At 42.9% G+C, this 20,044-nt stretch overlaps 1 protein-coding gene across 5 annotated transcripts in view; it reads left to right on the forward strand.

Annotated features, from left to right (window-relative positions):
- Window positions 1-17,730: 17,730 nt before the first annotated feature.
- The window catches only part of UBR5 (ubiquitin protein ligase E3 component n-recognin 5), a 136,980-nt gene continuing 134,666 nt past the window's right edge, over window positions 17,731-20,044 (forward strand). For all 5 annotated transcript variants that reach the window (XM_070802830.1, XM_070802831.1, XM_070802833.1 and 2 more), the window contains exon 1: window positions 17,731-17,886. In XM_070802830.1, the coding sequence (XP_070658931.1) occupies window positions 17,825-17,886 (62 nt within the window). In that variant the 5' untranslated portion in view covers window positions 17,731-17,824. The remainder of the gene's footprint in view (window positions 17,887-20,044) is intronic.

Raw genomic sequence — 20,044 nt, forward strand, 5'->3', positions numbered from 1 at the left:
GTCAACTTGCACTTGAGAACTGCCAGTGTCCATGAAACCACAGGAGAGGACATCATCTGTCTTGCTCGCTGCTGGGCTTCCAGGGTGTGGCACAAGGCCTGGCGTGTGGCCGTCAGCAATGAACAGTTGTTGAATGCATGTGGGAAGCTCTCCCATTTCTGAGGGGTGTCTTAAACTGCCGAGGCCTGTTGTGTTATTGGAACAGTTTTCTAGGGCCCCCCTGGACTCCTAAACTCATATCACTGGTTGCATGTGTCACTGGGCAATTTAACCTCTCTGAGCCTCAGATTTTTCTATAAAATGAGGGCATTGGGTTAATGACCACTAAGGTGGCTCAGATGGTAAAGAATCTGCCTGCAATGCAGGGTTCAATCTCTGGGCCAGAAAGATCTCCTGGAGAAGGAAATGGCAGCCCACTCCAGTACTCTTGCCTGGAAAATGCCATGGACAGAGGAGCCTGGTGGGCTACAGTCCATGGACTCTCAAAGAGTCGGACATGACTGAGCAACTAACATTGTCTTTCTTGCAAGGTCTGGTTAGCACAGCCAAAATAAATAAATAAAAATAAAAAATACACTTCCAAGGTAGAGGCTAGCTTAGCTAACCAAAATTTGTATAAACCAATCTGAACTGAATACACTGCTAGTGGAAGTATGAAGTCATACAGCCACTTTTCTTCCCTTTCTTTTTGGATAACAAATTTATTAAGACATAACTCATATACCATAAAATTAATCCTTTTAAAGTATATGACTCAATGGCATTTAGTATATTCAAAGAATTGTAGAGCCATCACCACTATCTAATTCCGGAACATTTCTTCATCCCCTCAAAACAACCCAGGCCTGTTAGCAACCATGTCTCATTACCTCATCCTTTTGCCCTCTGGCAACTGATAACCCATTTTCTGTCGCTATGGATTTGTCTCTTATGGAGACATCATATAAATGAAAACAAAATATTTGGTCTTTTATGTCTGGCTTCTTTCACTTATCATACTGTTTTTAAGGTTCATTTATGCTGTGGTGTGTATGGGTACTTTATTGTTTTCTGTTAAATAATAGTCCATTTTATGTATCAGTCTGTAGACATTTGGGTTGTCTCCATTTTTTCTCTGTTGTGAATGACGCTGCTAGGAACATTCATGTACCAGTTTTTCTCTTTGTTGTGTTTTTGTCTTGGCTGAGCCCCGTGGCATCTTAGTTCCCTCACCAAGGGTGAAACCTGGGCCACTTGCAGTAGAAGTGTGGAACCTTAACTGCTGGACCACTGGAGAAGTCCCTGTGTACCAGTTTTTATGTAGATATAAGTTTTCCATTCTCTTGGGTACACACCTAAGTGTGGTCTTATGGTAACTGTATGACATTTTGGAAACTGTCAAAACTGTCAAACTATTTTTCTGAAGTGGCCCCTTCATTTCACAGTCCCATCAACAATGTATGAGGGTTTCAGTTTCTTCACATCCTCTCCAGCATTTGTTATTATCCATCTTTTTAAATTTTAGTTATGCCAGTGGGTGAGAAGTAGTATGTAATTGTGGGTTTTATTTGCATCTCCCTAATGATGTTGAGCATCTTTTCATGTGCTTATTGGCCATTTGTAAGAATGTCATTCAAATCCTTTGGCCACTTTCCCCCTCTAGGATTTTTAAAACTTCATATAGACACTATGGCATATAGTTTATCTGGGGCTGAAAGCCTCACTTTATTTACAACAACCCAATGCTCTCTAATAGTTTTTTCACATAATAGGAGCTTTAATTTTTCACCTTCACAATAGTTATTTTCCTATATTTTCTATACTGCACTCTTTGATGCAGCAGTTAGGAGTAAAACATTTTGCCGTGAAAGTGAAGTCGCTCAGTTGTGTCCGACCCTCAGCGACCCCATGGACTGCAGCCTTCCAGGCTCCTCCGTCCATGGGATTTTCCAGGCAAGAGTACTGGAGTGGGATGCCATTGCCTTCCCCATGTTAGCACATTACAGCTTTACAAACTGGAGGTTTACTATTTCTTATTCTTCATTCATAAGCTTTAGCTCATCCCCAGCCTCCTCTTTCTCCTTTGCTCATTTTTGAATTGGATGTTTGTCTTCTTATTGAGTTGTAAGATTTTGTTGGGACTTCTCTGGTGGTCCAGATGTGACAAATCTGCCTGATAATTCAGGGGACACAGGAGTGATCCCTGGTCCTGGAAGATCCCGTGTGCTGTGGAGCAACTAAGCCTGTGTGCCACAATTCCTGAATCCACGCATTCTAGAGCCAGTGCTCTGCAACAAGAGAAGCCACTACAGTGACAAGCCTGGCAACTGCAACAAAGAGTAACCCCTGCTCACCAGAGTTTGAGAAAGCCTACGTGCAGCAACGAAGACCCAGTACAGCCAAAATTAAAAAAAAAAAAAAAAAATAGAGTTGGTTATATATCTGGGACACTAGCCCCAATGGCAACCCACTCCAGTACTCTTGCCTGGAAAATCCCATGGATGGAGGAGCCTGGTAGGCTGCAGTCCATGGGGTCACTAAGGGTTGGACACAACTGAGTGACTTCACTTTTACTTTTCACTTTCATGCATTGGAGAAGAAAATGGCAACCCACTCCAGTGTTCTTGCCTGGAGAATCCCAGGGACGGGGGAGCCTGGTGGGCTGCCGTCTATGGGGTCGCACAGAGTTGGACATGGACTGGACTGAAGCGACTTAGCAGCAGCCCCATATCAGATATATGATTTGCATATTATCTCCCATTTTGTTACCAATGCTATGGCCCCAGAATCCTACTCTTGCCCCTCCCTCAAATGGAAACCAATTGTTCTTATCTAAGTTTCAGGAGGAAACTGCAAAGGGAAAAACAAGAGCTGGTTAGAACCAACTAGGCCCAAGGTGACAGAAGATCTAACTTCCAGTAGACTTGGAGCATGATTATGCATTCATTGTAATACCTTAGCATGCTAAATGACACCCCCACCTGTACCAGGACCATTGACAGTTGCCAAGACAGCAATCAGAATAGCCCATACAGGAAAAGGAGAATTGCATTAGTTCTGGGTCCAAACATCAGGAAGTTCATGGTTCACGTATTGCTGAAGCCTGGCTTGGAGAATTTTCAGCATTACTTTACTAGCGTGTGAGATGAGTGCAACTGTGTGATAGTTTGAGCATTCTTTGGCATTGCCTTTCTTTGGGATTGGAATGAAAACCGACCTTTGCCAGTCCTGTGGCCACTGCTGAGTTTTCCAAATTTGCTGGCATATTGAGTGCAGCACTTTCACAGCATCATCTTTCAAGATTTGAAATAGCTCAACTGGAATTCCATCACCTCCATTAGCTTTGTTCGTAGTGATGCTTTCTAAGGCCCACTTGACTACTTGACTTCACATTCCAGGATGTCTGGCTCTAGGTCAGTGATCACACCATCATGATTATCTGGGTCGTGAAGATCTTTTTTGTACAGTTCTTCTGTGTATTCTTGCCACCTCTTCTTGATATCTTCTGCTTCTGTTAGGTCCATACCATTTCTGTCTTTATCGAGCTCATCTTTGCATGAAATATTCTCTTGGTATCTCTAATTTTCTTGAAGAGATCTCTAGTCTTTCCCATTCTGTTGTTTTCCTCTATTTCTTTGCATTGATCGCTGAGGAAGGCTTTCTTATCTCTTCTTGCTATTCTTTGGAACTCTGCATTCAGATGCTTATATCTTCCCTTTTTTCCTTTGCTTTTCGCTTCTCTTCTTTTCACAGCTATCTGTAAGGCCTCCCCAGACAGCCATTTTGCTTTTTGCATTTCTTTTCCATGGGGATGGTCTTGATCCCTGTCTCCTGTACAATGTCAGGAACCTCAGTCCATAGTTCATCAGGCACTCTATCAGATCTAGGCCTTTAATCTATTTCTCACTTCCACTGTATAATCATAAGGGATTTGATTTAGGTCATACCTGAATGGTCTAGTGGTTTTCCCTACTTTCTTCAATTTCAGTCTGAATTTGGTAATAAGGAGTTCATGATCTGAGCCACAGTCAGCTCCCGGTCACGTTTTTGTTGACTGTATAGAGCTTCTCCATCTTTGGCTGCAAAGAATATAATCAATCTGATTTCGGTGTTGACCATCTGGTGATGTCCATGTGTAGAGTCTTCTCTTGTGTTGTTGGAAGAGGGTGTTTGCTATGAATAGTGCATTTTCTTGGCAAAACTCTATTAGTCTTTGCCCTGCTTCATTTCGTATTCCAAGGCCAAATTTGCCTGTTACTCCAGGTGTTTCTTGACTTCCTACTTTTGCATTCCAGTCCCCTATAATGAAAAGGACATCTCTTTTGGGTGTTAGTTCTAAAAGGTCTTGTAAGTCTTCATAGAACCGTTCAACTTCAGCTTCTTCAGCATTACTGGTTGGGGCATAGGCTTGGATTACTGTGATATTGAATGGTTTGCCTTGGAAACAAATAGAGATCATTCTGTCATTTTTGAGATTGCATCGAAGTACTCCATTTCAGACTTTTGTTGACCATGATGGCTATTCCATTTCTTCTGAGGGATTCCTGCCCGCAGTAGAAGATATAATGGTCATCTGAGTTAAATTCACCCATTCCAGTCCATTTTAGTTCGCTGATCGAACTTCCTGATGTTCAAGCTGGTTTTCCAAAAGGCAGAGGAACCAGAGATCAAATTACCAACATCTGCTGGATCATAGAAAAAGCAAGAGAGTTCCAGAAAAACATCTATTTCTGCTTCATTGACTATGCCAAACCCTTTGACTGTGTGGATCACAATAAACTGTGGAAAATTCTGAAAGAGATGGGAATACCAGACCACCTGACCTGCCTTTTGAGAAATCTGTATGCAGGTCAGGAAGCAACCGTTAGAACTGGACATGGAACAACAGACTGGTTCCAAATAGGAAAAGGAGTACGTCAAGGCTGTATATTGTCACCCTGCTTATTTAACTTATATGTAGAGTACATCATGAGAAACACTGGACTGGAAGAAACACAAGCTGGAATCAAGATTGCTGGGAGAAATATCAATAACCTCAGATATGCAGATGATACCACCCTTATGGCAGAAAGTGAAGAGAAACTAAAAAGCCTCTTAATGAGAGTGAAAAAGGAGAGTGAAAAAGTTGGCTTAAAGCTCAACATTCAGAAAACGAAGATCATGGCATCCAGTGCCATCACTTCATTGGAAATGGATGGGTAAACAGTGGAAACAGTGTCAGACTTTATTTTTTTGGGCTCCAAAATCACTGCAGATGGTGACTGCAGCCATGAAATTAAAAGACGCTTACTCCTTGGAAGGAAAGTTATGACCAACCTAGATAGCATATTCAAAAGCAGAGACATTACTTTGCCGACATTACTAGACGACAAAGGTCCGTCTAGTCAAGGCTATGGTTTTTCTAGTGGTCATGTATGGATGTGAGAGTTGGACTGTGAAGAAGGCTGAGCGCCGAAAAATTGATGCCTTTGAACTGTGGCGTTGGAGAAGACTCTTGAGAGTCCCTTGGACTGCAAGGAGATCCAACCAGTCCATTGTGAAGGAGATCAGCCCTGGGATTTCTTTGGAAGGAATGATGCTAAAGCTGAAGCTCCAGTACTTTGGCCACCTCATGCGAAGAGTTGACTCATTGGAAAAGACTCTGATGCTGGGAGGGATTAGGGGCAGGAGGAGAAGGGGACGACAGAGGATGAGATGGCTGGATGGCATCACCGACTCGATGGACGTGAGTCTGGGTGAACTCCGGGAGTTGGGATGGACAGGGAGGCCTGGCGTGCTGCGATTCACGGGGTCGCAAAGAGTCGGACATGACTGAGCGACTGAACTGAACTGAACTGGGTCCAAACCGCACTCCTGTTCTGGATGAGTCATGAATATTCCTCCCACTCATTCCATTTCCCTCACATTTGCCTGTGCTCCTCCTGTATTATGTGGTATCTCCACTGAGCTGGATTGAGAAGTTGACTTGCAAGCTAAGTTCCCTCTTCTTCATTCTTTGGCCATTGTATAAAGTTTGTGCTGTTTCAGTCTCAGTATTGATTTTGTTATTGACTGGGTGAGCCCAAGTGGGAAAAGAACCTCCTTGACCAAGACAAGGGGTCTTAGCCTGGGCTTGAACCCTGACAAGGGTCCACTCGACTAATTTGGTAACAATTCCATGGGTTGCCTTCCTACTTTCTTAGTGGTGTTCTTTAAAGCACAAAAATATTAAATTTTGATGAAGTCTGATGTATCTGTTTTCTTCTTGGTTGTATATGCTTTTGTCTGTAAGAAAGGATTGGCCTATCTGAAGTTACAAAAATTTTCTCCTATGTTTTCTGCTAAGAATCTTAAAGCTTTAGCCTTCACATTTAGGTCTATAATCCATTTTTAGTTAATATTTTTATATGACGTGAAGTTGAGCCACTTAAAAATAGAAGTCTAGCCTACCAGGCTCCTCCGTTCCCGGGATTCTCCAGGCAAGAGTACTGGAGTGGTTGCCATTTCCTTCTGCAGTGAAATACTGTGTAGAAAAACACACAATAAAAATGTGTTCAGTTCAGTTCAGTCACTCAGTCGTGTCCGACTCTTTGCCACCCCATGAATTGCAGCACGCCAGGCCTCCCTGTCCATCACCAACTCCCGGAGTTCACCCAGACTCACACTGAGTCAGTGATGCCATCCAGCCATCTCATCCTCTGTCGTCCCCTTCTCCTCCTGCCCCCAATCCCTCCCAGCATCAGAGTCTTTTCCAGTGAGTCAACTCTTCGCATGAGGTGGCCAAAGTACTGGAGCTTCAGCTTTAGCATCATTCCTTCCAAAGAAATCCCAGGGCTGATCTCCTTCACAATGGACTGGTTGGATCTCCTTGCAGTCCAAGGGACTCTCAAGAGTCTTCTCCAACACCACAGTTCAAAAGCATCAATTCTTCGGCGCTCAGCCTTCTTCACAGTGCAACTCTCACATCCATACATGACCACTGGAAAAACCATAGCCTTGACTAGACGAACCTTTGTTGGCAAAGTGATGTCTCTGCTTTTGAATATGCTATCTAGGTTGGTCATAACTTTCCTTCCAAGGAGTAAGCGTCTTTTAATTTCATGGCTGCAGTCACCATCTGCCATGATTTTGGAGCCCAAAAAAATAAAGTCTGACATTGTTTCCACTGTTTACCCATCTATTTCCCATGAAGTGATGGGACTGGATGCCATGATCTTCGTTTTCTGAATGTTGAGCTTTAAGCCAACTTTTTCACTCTCCTCTTTCACTTTCATCAAGAGGTTTTTTAGTTCTTCACTTTCTGCCATAAGGGTGGTGTCATCTGCATATCTGAGGTTACTGATATTTCTCCCAGCAATCTTGATTCCAGCTTATGCTTCTTCCAGCCCAGCGTTTCTCATGATGTACTCTGCATATAAGTTAAATAAGCAGGGTGACAATATACAGCCTTGACGTACTCCTTTTCCTATTTGGAACCAGTCTGTTGTTCCATGTCCAGTTCTAACAGTTGCTTCCTGACCTGCATACAGATTTCTCAAAAGGCAGGTCAGGTGGTCTGGTATTCCCATCTCTTTCAGAATTTTCCACAGTTTATTGTGATCCACACAGTCAAAGGGTTTGGCATAGTCAATGAAGCAGAAATAGATGTTTTTCTGGAACTCTCTTGCTTTTTCTATGATCCAGCAGATGTTGGCAATTTGATCTCTGGTTCCTCTGCCTTTTCTAAAACCAGCTTGAACATAAGGAAGTTCACGGTTCACGTATTGCTGAAGCCTGGCTTGGAGAATTTTGAGCGTTACTTTACTAGCGTGTGAGATGAGTGCAATTGTGCGGTAGTTTGAGCATTCTTTGACATTGCCTTTCTTTGGGATTGGAATGAAAACTGATCTTTTCCAGTCCTGTGGCCACTGCTGAGTTTTCCAAATTTGCTGGCATATTGAGTGCAGCACTTTCACAGCATCATCTTTCAGGATTTGAAATAGCTCAACTGGAATTCTATCACCTCCACTAGCTTTGTTCGTAGTGATGCTTTCTAAGGCCCACTTGACTTCACATTCCAGGATGTCTGGCTCTAGGTCAGTGATCACACCATCATGATTATCTGGGTCGTGAAGATCTTTTTTGTACAGTTCTTCTGTGTATTCTTGCCACCTCTTCTTGATATCTTCTGCTTCTGTTAGGTCCATACCATTTCTGTCTTTATCGAGCTCATCTTTGCATGAAATATTCTCTTGGTATCTCTAATTTTCTTGAAGAGATCTCTAGTCTTTCCCATTCTGTTGTTTTCCTCTATTTCTTTGCATTGATCGCTGAGGAAGGCTTTCTTATCTCTTCTTGCTATTCTTTGGAACTCTGCATTCAGATGCTTATATCTTCCCTTTTCTCCTTTGCTTTTCGCTTCTCTTCTTTTCACAGCTATTTGTAAGGCCTCCCCAGACAGCCATTTTGCTTTTTTGCATTTCTTTTCCATGGGGATCGTCTTGATCCCTGTCTCCTGTACAATGTCAGGAACCTCAGTCCATGGTTCATCAGGCACTCTATCTATCAGATCTAGGCCCTTAAATCTATTTCTCATTTCCACTGTATAATCATAAGGGATTTGATTTAGGTCATACCTGAGTGGTCTAGTGGTTTTCCCTACTTTCTTCAATTTAAGTCTGAATTTGCTTGCTAAGCTAAATAGATTATCATAAGACAGACATGCTGTAACTAACACCCATAGCAGAAAAGAGAACTGTCAGCATTCAGCAGGTCCCTGGTTCAACTTCCTGATTTATACACCTCCCTCTTCATGACGTATCTGCTACCACCTTGGTTTGCTTTCCTTAGTTTTAGTACCTAAACATGCATCCCTCAAAGTATAGTTTCACTTTGCTGGTTTTTAACGCTCCTATCAATGGATTTGTGCCATCTTTGACTTCTTTTACTCAATATTACTTTTTGACACTCATTTAAGTTTTGCAAGTCACTGTAGCTCATTAATATTTATTGTTGTATAGCATTACTTTGCATAGACATACCATGATACTATATTTTTGTTGGTCATTTTGGCAATTTACAATTTAGATCCTTTATAAATAGTGCTGCTATGGTCATTCTTTTCCTTGTCTCTTGGTACACTCTGCATGCCCATCTATTTGATGTACACTTCGGAGTGGAATTGTATATTTCACTTTAGTAATAAATAACAAAACTGTCTCCAAAGTGATTGTATCAGTTTAAGCTCTCACCAGCTATAAATAAGTTCTTGTTCCACACACACCAACACTTTTTATTGTCAGTCTGTTTGATTATAGACATCCTGGAGGGTGCGTAGTAATATCTCATTGTGGTTTTAATTTATTTTTCCCTGAGGATGAATGAGGTTGCTATATTTATCGGTCATTTGTGTATCTCTTGCTGCTGCTGCTGCTGCTAAGTCACTTCAGTCGTGTCCGACTCTGTGCGACCCCAGAGACGGCAGCCCACCAGGCTCCGCCGTCCCTGGGATTCTACAGGCAAGAACACTGGAGAGGGTTGCCACTTCCTTCTCCTGGAGTGCCTATTCTAGTCTTCTGCCCAGTAACATTTGTTTTTTGTTTGTTTTCTTTTTCTTCAATATGTAATATTGAAGAATATGTACTATGTAATATTTCTAGGCATTTAAAAATATATTCAACCATTAAAAAAATGAAATTTTGCTCTTTGAAGCAACATGGATGAACTTGGACAGTGTTAGGAAATAAATCAGACAGAAAAAGACAAATACTACATATATTGCTGATATGTGGAATCTTAAAAATACAACAAACTAGTGAATATAATAATAATAAAAAAAAAAGAAACAGACTCACAGATAGAACAAACTAGCAGTTGCCAGTCGGGAGAGGGGAGGAAGGAGGGACAATATAGGCGGAGGGGATATTAAGAGTGACAAGCCACTAAGGACAAAATAAGCTACCAGAATATATTGTGTAAGATGGGAAATACAGCCAACATTTTATAATATCTATAAATGTGGAGTATAACCTTTAAAAACTGTGAATCACTATATTGTACACTTGTAACATATAATACTGTACCATTAACTTACTTCAATTAAGCAATGCAAAAAAGAAAAAATGAGTTTTTTCTTTAATGTGTAATTTCTAGGAACTTAAAAATATGTTTTGAATATGAATTCTTTTTCAGTAATACGTATCACAAACATCTTCTATTCTGTAGCTTATTTTTTTCAGTTTTTTGTTATTTTTTTTTAACCATTAAAAAAATTGAAGTGTAGTTAATTTACAATGTTGTATTAGTTTCAAGTTCACAATAAAGTGATTCAGTTATACATATATATTATTTTTCAGATTCTTATCCATTATAGGTTCTTATGAATATAGTTCCCTGTGCAATGCAGTAAGACCTTGTTATTTACCTATTTTATATATAATAGTGTGTATATATATGTTAGGCCCAAATTCCTCATTTATCTCCACTCCCCATACCTTTTGGTAATCATATTTTTTATCAATTTTTTTTTTGGGGGGGGCACATAGTACAACACGTGGGATCTTAGTTCCCCAACCAAGGTTCACACCTGTGCCTCTGACACTGAAAGCATGGTGTATTAACACTGGATCACCAGGAAAGTCATTTTCAGTGTTTTAATGTTATGTTGTCATTTTGATGAATAGAAATTCTTATTTATAATATAGTCTAACATAATGATTCTTTTTCTTTATGATTAGAGCCTTTATGCCCAGTATAGGAAGTTTACCCCTATCCTAAGGTTATATAGATATTGTTTTATATTGTCTTCTTAGAAATTTTATTATTTGCCTTTTACATTTACATCTATAGTTTGCCTGTGGGTAGCAGTTAAGTTCGGAGAAGGCAATGGCAACCCACTCCAGTACTCTTGCCTGGAAAATCCCATGGATGGAGGAGCCTGGTAGGCTGCAGTCTATGGGGTCGCTAAGAGTTAGACACGACTGAGCGACTTCTCTTTCATTTTTCACTTTTCTGCATTGGAGAAAGAAATGGCAACCCACTCCAGTGTTCTTGCCTGGAGAATCCCAGGGACGGGGAGCCTGGTGGGCTGCTGTCTCTGGGGTCGCACAGAGTCGGACACGACTGAAGCGACTTAGCAGCAGCAGCGGTTAAGTTTAATTTTCAAAAATAATGATATCCAGTCATCCCAACACAACTTATTGCAAACATCTTCCTTTCCAAATTGCTCTTAGGTGCCTATGTTATCAAAGTCATGTGTTCATTAAACCTTTGATCTATGCCTGAGCTGTTTATTCTATTTCATTGATCTTCTTGTCTCCTCATACATTTCCATATAAGTTTGAGAAACACCTTGTGAATTTCTACTGGAGTGGAAGAGTTTTGATTAAGATGGCACTAAAGTTATAGATCAGTTTAGGGAGACTTTACAACCTCACAGTATTAGTTGTACTGGTCCATAAACATGGTATATTCCTTCATTTATTTAGATAATCTTTGATTTCTCTCAGAAATGTTTTTTTTTTTAATTTTATTTTATTTTAAAACTTTACATAATTGTATTAGTTTTGCCAAATTCTCAGAAATGTTTTAAAGTTCTCTGGGTAGAGGTTTTATACATCTTTCATTGAATTTGTTCTTAGATATTAGAAGCTTTGCAGTTTTATATCACTTTAATTGCTATAATTTCTAATTCTAATTCATTTTCTAATTTTTTTAATATATTAAAAACAATTGTTTTTTTGTTGGATATTAACTTTACTTCTGTTTTGCTAAACTTGTTTATTCTAATTTGTATATATTAAAATAAGTCCTGTGAAAATAATGATGTTTTTATATCTTCCTTTCCAAAGCCTATATATATATATTTTGAGAGATAAACAGTTTTTTACTGGACTCAGAAGTCTATTAGTCTTGAGGACCTCTCTTTGTTGGTTTTGTTCCCCATGTGCTTCTTGGCTCATTTGAGCTACTTCTTCCTGTAGTGATTCTTGGCCTCATACTTCTTCTTTTCCAGGGTGTTTGTCACTACCTGGTACTTCCAGCCAGATTCATAGGTCAAGTAGCCCAGGCAGGCAAACCTAGAAGTGGCTTCAGACACACAAATCTGAACAGAAATGATCATCTGCTTTGTCTTATCAAACACCTTGAGGTGCTCTAGAGTTTCCTGGTCATGCTTGATCTTGTAGGGCAGCAAGTCTTGCACAGTATGTCTGAAGATGTGCTTGGGGACCCAGAACTGGAAAGGACCATTGGATGGGTTGGTGTCTAGGGGCCTGTGGAAAAGGTCAAGGCCTGGCACCTCCATTTAATTCTGTAGAAGTTTGTGAGAAATGTTAATGTCCTCACAGTGCATGACCACTGATTTCTTAGATGAGCAGTACTTGCCTGTTCACCATGGCCTCCAGTAGCCCTGGAGCTGATTTAAACCATTGACTAGCATGATCTGTCCCGCTGACAACTTTGGCAGCTGCCTCAGAAAATTCATCCCTGACCTTTAAAATTCATTTTCTTGTTTTATTGCACTAGCTGGAACTCTTGTGCAGTGCTGAAAAGGAGTGCTTAGGCATCCTTGTTTCCAGTCTTAGGGTAAAAGCTTTCAACATTTCCCTATTGCAAAAGATACTTCCTATAGGATTTTTAAAAATACTCTTTATCGAATTAAAGAAGTCCCCTTCTATTCATAGTTTCCTAAGAAATTTTCTTCATGAATGCTTACAGAATTTTGTAACATTCTTTTTCTTACTCAATTAATGATTTTTCTCTTGCATTATGTCAATATGGTGAATTACATTTTTTGATTTCCATATGTCAAATTATCCAACTTGTTTGTGATCTACTCCTTGTTGTATATCCTGTTGAATTTGTTTTGCTAATACCTGTTTGTTTGTTTTCCATATCACGCAGTTTGTAGGATCTTAGTTTTCCGACCAGAGATTGAACCCAGGCCCTTGGCAGCGGAAGTGCACATTCCTAACCGCTGCCAGGGAGTTTCTTGCTTAAGATTTTTTAAACAGACTTTGTTTTTTAGAGCAGTTTTAGGTTCACGGCAAAGCTGAAAGGATACCAAGATTTCTCATATCCTCCCTGCCCCCCTGCCATAGATAGCTTTGCCCATTATCAACATCTTCTACCAGAGTGACCCAATTGTTAAAACTGGTTAACCTACATTGATACATCATTATCACCCAGAGTTCATGGTTTACATTAGGATTCGCTCTAGGTTTTGAACATTTTATTGGCTTGCACAAGTTTATACTGATATGTATTCACTGTTATAGATCATACAAAGTAGTTTACTGCTTTAAGCATCCTCTGCTTTGCCTGTTCTTCTTCCCATCTCCACTGACCTCTGGCAGTCATGAATCTTTCAGCCATCTCCACAGCTTTGCCTTTTCCAGAATGTCATATAGTTGGGGTCATGCAGTATATAACCTCAGATTGACTCCTGTCACTTAGCAGTAGCAGTGTTAGTTGCTCAGTCGTGTCTGACTCTGTGAGCCCTCCAGGCTCCTCTGTCCATGGGATTCTCCAGGCAAGAATACTGGAATGTGTTGCCATGCCCTTCTCCAGAGGATCTTCCCGACCCAGGGGTCAAACCCGGGTCTCTTGCGTTGCAGGCAGATTCACTTGGTAACATGCATTTAAGGTTCCTTCATGTCTTTTTATGCTTTACAGCTCATTTCCTTTTTGTACTGAATAATATTCCATTGTATGGATGTAACCACAGTTTATTTACACATTCATCTACTAAAGGACTTTTTTGTTGCTTCCAAGTTTTAACAATTGTGAATAAAGCTGGTGTGAGCATCTATGTGCAGGTTTTTGTGTGGACATAAATTTTCAACTCCTTTGGGTAAATATTGAGGAGCATGATTCCTGGATCACATGTTAAGAGTATGTTAGTTTTGTTAAGAAATCATAACCTATCTTCTAAGATAGCTGTACTATTTTGCATTCCCACCAGGAATCAATGACAGTCCTAACTGTTCTACATCCTTGCCAGCATTTGGTATAGTCGGTGTTTTGGAATTTTATGGTCCATTGTTTATTCAGTCAACATTCATATACCTACATATTTTCCCTTCTTATTTTTCATCCTTTTATGCCTCTCTGAGCTTATACCAGGATATCAGTTTCCTTTTACCTAATACCTTTAAGTATGGGTCAACTGCTTAAAATTTCTCACATTTCTTTTTCTTTCTCACTTTGCCCCCTCTTCCCTGCCCCACCCCCATAAAGTACCTTTATGTTTCTTTCACTCCTTTTTTGTTTGTCTGTTTGTTTGTTTCATTCTTGATGCTATTTTTTTGGCCTTAGGAGTGTGCTTTGCCCACAAGTGGGGAAAGCTTGAAGTCTAAGGGGATTCACATCCCAGGAACAATCCTCAACTACTGAGAGGTAGAATTAATGGATAAATACCTCTAGCTTCCTCTCCGCTCAGTGGGCTAATTCTAAGATATGTCCTAACAGCCTCTCTGATGACCCCCAGTGGGACTGAATTCCAGTTGTCCACAGTGGGATTGAATTCTAGTTGTCTACAGTGGCAAAACGTTCATCAACCTGCTTTTATTGACTTTTCTCCATTCGCTGTCTCATTTCTGCATTTCCATACAGTGCTTCCTGCAGTCACTTCCTAAATACTTGTGGCCACATCCTTGACTCAAGGTATGTCTTGGGGGAAACCAATTCTAAGACATGGCTTATTTCAGAGCTGCAGTCCTTTAGGGCCCCACACAAAGTGAGAGGAGTTCATTAGTACTCACTCACTACTGCATTAGGGAACCTTGGACATCAGTGTCTGTTGTTTAAGCTCTGAGAGTTTGTCAGAAAAACTGCTCAACTTCTTGGCTTCTCACTAGGTCTTTCTGGAACTGGCATTCATCCCAGGGGAAAAAGTGGCTCTAAACACAGGACTCACTTCTTTGTGTCTTATTCATCCCTTGGATCCTAGTGTGGTAATTCATCATTATTTTGTTAACTCTCCTGTTCCTTTAAGCAGGTTTAGAGAAATATTTTTGGTTAACTTTTTAGTTGTCCTCAAAGAAATTAGTTCAAATTGTTAGAAAAGAAGCTCACTCCAGCCTTCTTTTCTCAACTTGTATTGTACTTTGGCTTTTCAAAGAAGCTTCTGCTTGAACCTTGCTTATTTCCCTTCCCTATCTGTATTCCCTCCTTCCCCAACCATGTGATGCACAACTCTGTGCCTTTATTCTTACTCTTCCGGGTTCAAAGTGTGACCCACCATAGTGTTAGGGAGATGAATGTTCTAACATGGCAGCCTGGACAATGCCAAGATAGTTGTCAGTCACAGACCAAGTGGGTAGTTTGAATGGGCTGCTGAAGAGTGATGAGACCAGCCTTCAACCAGGATAGAAAATCTCAGTTGGTAAATCAAGTTGAAAGCAGGATGGAAGCACAATGAAAAGATGAAGGAGGGCAGATATGGAGGAAAGAGAAATGAACCATGGACTTTGGAGTTTGTCCAGGGGCACAACTAAAATGACTAAGTTTAAACTGGATGTTCTGTTTTCCCAGAACATTCTTGAAAGCTTAAATGAAATGACTTTTCTTAATTCTCTTGGCTGGAACCACTTCCTCCTTTAACTTTCATAGCACTCTTATTGCATTTATCATATCACATTTTCCCATTGACTTTGAATAATCTGTTCCTTCTAAATTATTAAGTAGATGACAGTTGTGGTATAGTGGAAAGAGCAATGGAATCAGTTTCAGCACTTATAAGGTATTTGAGCCTCAGTATCCTCATCTATATAATGGGGATAATATTATTTACTCCATAACGTGATTTGAGTAATAAAAGACATAAGTGTATAAAGTGGTATATAGTCAAGTGGTATATTTGTCAAGTGGCACACAGTAAGCAACTTGACAAATAAAAGCTTCCGCTTGCTGAGATTACTATATGTTATGAAGTGCTCTAGGTACTTGACATACACTATCTTATTTAGGCCTCACCAAACCCTATGTAGATCTATTACTATGGAATATTTCACAAATGAGGAAAAAAAGATGCTATGATAGGTTAAATGAAATAATCAAGTCCACACAATTAATAATTATTAGAAACGGCACAAATTCAAGTCCGTCTGGCTCCAAAACTAACAGTGTCCATTGGTTTACTCTGCTTCCCTGTGGCTCCCACGAATTTCTAATAAATAGAGGCCTTGAAATCACTTTTTAGTCTAATCTGGGCCATTTTGGAGCTGGTGACCTACAAAAGTGTTCCATTATCTGTCTCAAGGGGTATCTACTCTATCCTGATTTATAAATAGTCACATATTTTGTTCAAAAGAACTTCTAAGCAACCGCGTATGTGTAATGCACTAACAGAAGAAAAGTGATATTTAAAATTAAGAACGTTTCACAGGACCCTTAATTTAACCGAACATACTGGAGAAAGAGGCTTCATGTTTTCACTTTTTTTCTCTTGAAAGAGGTACTTGATTTTTTGAAAGGGCCAGAGAAGCCTTTGAGAAAAAAATCTATTAACTGGTTCCCTAGAAAAAGGCAGATCTATTCAAGAATTAGCCCTTATGATCCCACGGATCATAAGCTGAAGAACGAAACATCTTCGATGAAATAGATATTTCATCTTTCATTTAAAAGAATTAAAATTCATGAGTCATTTAAATCAGGAAATCGGTGGAAATTTCCACATTTTGTCTTTGTGTGGATACGTGATGGTGGCAGTTGCGTGGCGGGTGGGACTGGGGAAATCAGGGTGATAAAAAGAAGTTGCTGCAAAGTCAGCTTATAATCCTACGATTGGACCTTCTGGAAAGGCCCTTACATAACTACCTTACTTCTCCAATAAAACGCTGTGCGTTCCTTGCCCCTTAACAGATTTCTACACTTCCACTTTAAATATAACTGCGGATGTGAAGGACGAGAAACAACAAGCGAAAACCCCTAAGGGTCCGCAAAATAATTAGGGTTGCCCCAAGAGAAATCAGAGCGCGAGACTGGAGAAGCCCCTGTTCCCTCCCACCACCATCGTGCCGGGGACACACACTTAGCCTCCCTCCCGGACTCCCCGCCCCGGCCGGCTCGCCCCTCCGCCTCATCTGTCCCGAACACGTGCTCTCCGGAACACTCACTCGGGAGCGAGCCCACCCCCCCCCCCGGTGGGGGGAGGGGGGGGCCGGGCTCTGGAGCCGAACGGCCCAATCGGCGCGCGCCTTACAGCGCCGTGGCTGAGCCGCCCAATCGGCAGGGCCTCGCCGCCCGTTTCCCGGAGCCCCGCCCCCTCGCGGCCGTGCCCCCCGCCTGCCGGTCTCCTCCCTCCCTCCTTCTCCTCCTCCCGTTCGCCCCTCCCCCGCCGCTCGGGAGCGGAGCCTGCGAGACGGAGAAACTGGGGCAGAAGTGAAGATGGCGGCGGCGGCGCTGGCGGCGGCGGCTTCTTCTCGCCAGTGACGCGCCGAGCGGGCTCATTTCCCTCCCCACCTCCTTAGTCCGGACCCCGTCCGCCGCCGGGACCACACACCGGCCCCACAGCCCGCAGCCCGTCCCCCTCCCCTCCTCAGTCGGGCCCCTCTCCCGACGTCCGGCTGCCGGTGGCGGCGGCAGCGGCGACGCGCCCCGGGTCCCGGCCGCCGGCCTCGCACTCCTGCGCGCTGTCGCTGAGGGAGCGGGGTGGCGTGTTGATCCGCCCTCCTGCCCGCCCCGCCGGACCTCCGCGCCGCGGACACACGCCCGGCAGGGAGGCGGCGGCGGCGGCGGCGGCCCCTGCGCATTTGCTTCTCTCATTTGGGGACCGGGAGGCGGCGGCGGCTGTGGCTGTGGGTTTTGACGAGGGGAAGGGGTTCGGGGGTGGGGGGAGCCGAGCGGGAGGGGGCCGTCCTCGAGAGGACGACGAGAAGGAAGCACCATGACGTCCATCCATTTCGTGGTTCACCCGCTGCCGGGCACCGAGGACCAGCTCAATGACAGGTAATAGGGCCGGCGGGCGGGCCGGGCGGCGGGGGGAGGGGCGCCTCCCCGCCCTCCCCTCCCCCACGGGGCCGCGCCGGACCGGCGGCCGGTGGGGGAGGGCGGGGGTCCTCACTGCCCCCCGGCTAGGCCCCTTCCGGGGCAAACTTCTGGTCCCAAGGGCCGGGGCCGCGGGGTCGGGGGGGTGTGGGGGGAAGCGAGCTGTGGACGGGGAAGCGCACTGCACCCTCTAACGCCCCCCGGTCCCCCCGCCTCCACGCAGGAGCCGCGTTGAACTCGGTGGGGGCGGCGGGTGGGTATCCAGCTCCCTGTGTGGGGAGCTTCATCACCGCCCGGGCCAGGCCCGAGGAATCCATATTAGTCAAAGTTGAATTGAGACAGACAATGCGGATGGGGGATGGTGGAGGTTGAAAAAAAAAAAAAAAAGAGGGAAGCGGAGAAGCCGGGCGAGGGGCCCCGGGGTAGGCTGGGTTCGCCCGGGCCCCCGGGAGCTGTGTCCGGTGGGGTGGTCGGACCGGCGGGGGCCTGGAGCTCCCGGGGGGAGGGGAGGCGGGGCGGGGTGGGGTCGGGGGACCCGGGTGGGAGAAGCTGATTCCCTGCAGATCGCGGGTGGGGTGGCGGGAGGGAGGAAGCGCCATGATTATTGTTATTATTAAATTTGAGCCCCTGCAGTGAGGCTTGCCGGTCCGAGGAGGGGATGAATTTAGGCGAGGGTGGGGGGCGGGGAGGGAAGTGGATTGGGTTCCCTTTGCTCTGTTTTCTCTCGAAACGGTGCTGGCAGCTCCTGCTTCCCAGTCCCTGTGGTGCGAGCTTTTTTGTTTCCTTTTTTTATTCTAATGATAGTGTTTTCCTGAGTTGTAATTTGACAGCTGAAAACCGTGCGTAGAGTCAAAGGAAAACTCTTACGTTTGCAGTTCTCAGTGCTGCTTTTCTTAACACGCTGTAAATTTCTGGGATGGGTTTTGCTGTGGGCGGAGGAGGAATTATGATTTCTTTCTTTTTTTTTTTTTTGGTCTTTCATAAGGAGGCTGTTTTGACTCCGGATTCCTCCCCTTCCCTCCTCCACCGTTCCCTGCCAGTTTAGGATATTGAATTGCAAGGCCGCATGCTCTCAGGGAACTGAGATAAAGCAGGAAAAGTTCCTTCACTGTTGCAAAACAGATTCCGAAGAGGTTGAGGGAGACCTCCATTAGGCAAGGCTGAGAAGCTAGGACTCAGATCTAATGAGGGTTAAATGTTTTACAGGGTCAGAAAGTGGGGCATTTTAAGTTTCTACCCCAAAACTTTCGCTACTCTCTATTCCTCGTAAATATAGAAGGCCGTCAGGGCCCACTTTTAGAAGTTAGATATGATTTTTGCTAAGTGACCGGGTGACATAAATTGCATGAAGCCCTGTTTGTCATGCACTTCCCCGAGGGAGGAAGAGGCCTAACTTGCTGCTGAGATACTGGCCTCTGTCTCGGGGTATCTAACCGCCTCAGGTGGGGCGGACAGCCTTTCAATCAGGGAAGCTGGAGGCTTGGTTTCTGGCATTGGGTTCGGATTTGTCTAATCTTTGCTGTTGTAGCCATATTGTATTTAACATGTTTGTAAAACTTTTGGAATACTTTCTTAAAATACTAATTTGGAGTGGTCACATAGTTCTTTTAAGTACGAAAATAAGTTTCAAGTCATTTATAATGCAGTCTTACTCCGATTTTATTTCATTACAAATCTTTTGTTAAGACTTTTACATAAAGTTTGTTTTTTTTTTTTTTGGGTAAATTTTAGAACCAGGCTTGTAGTGAGGATAGCTGTACTGCCTGTCATTCATAGAACCCAGTTGGCCATGCTTGTAGGGCAGCTTGTTACATTGCACCAGGAGAGAAGTACAGTGTATTTTTTATACTAATCCTAACTTCATATACCAGGAATCCAAACTAACTTACTCAATTGATCGTGCATGCCAAAACCTATTTTGCGGTTTTGTTAGGCACTTTGAATAATTTTTGAGCATTCCTCTTTCAGTTAGTCTAGAAATTTACATGTATCCTTTTTAAAGGTACTTTTTCTTTTTTCATTCTTGGTGTAAACAAATAATCAGCTTTGACTCCTGTACTCTCAGTATACAATATTGAGACTATTTGGATCATCTTCAACTTTCATGAGAAATAAAGAC

This window comes from Bos indicus, chromosome 14 (genome assembly GCF_029378745.1).
Source record: "Bos indicus isolate NIAB-ARS_2022 breed Sahiwal x Tharparkar chromosome 14, NIAB-ARS_B.indTharparkar_mat_pri_1.0, whole genome shotgun sequence".
Lineage (NCBI taxonomy): Eukaryota > Metazoa > Chordata > Mammalia > Artiodactyla > Bovidae > Bos > Bos indicus.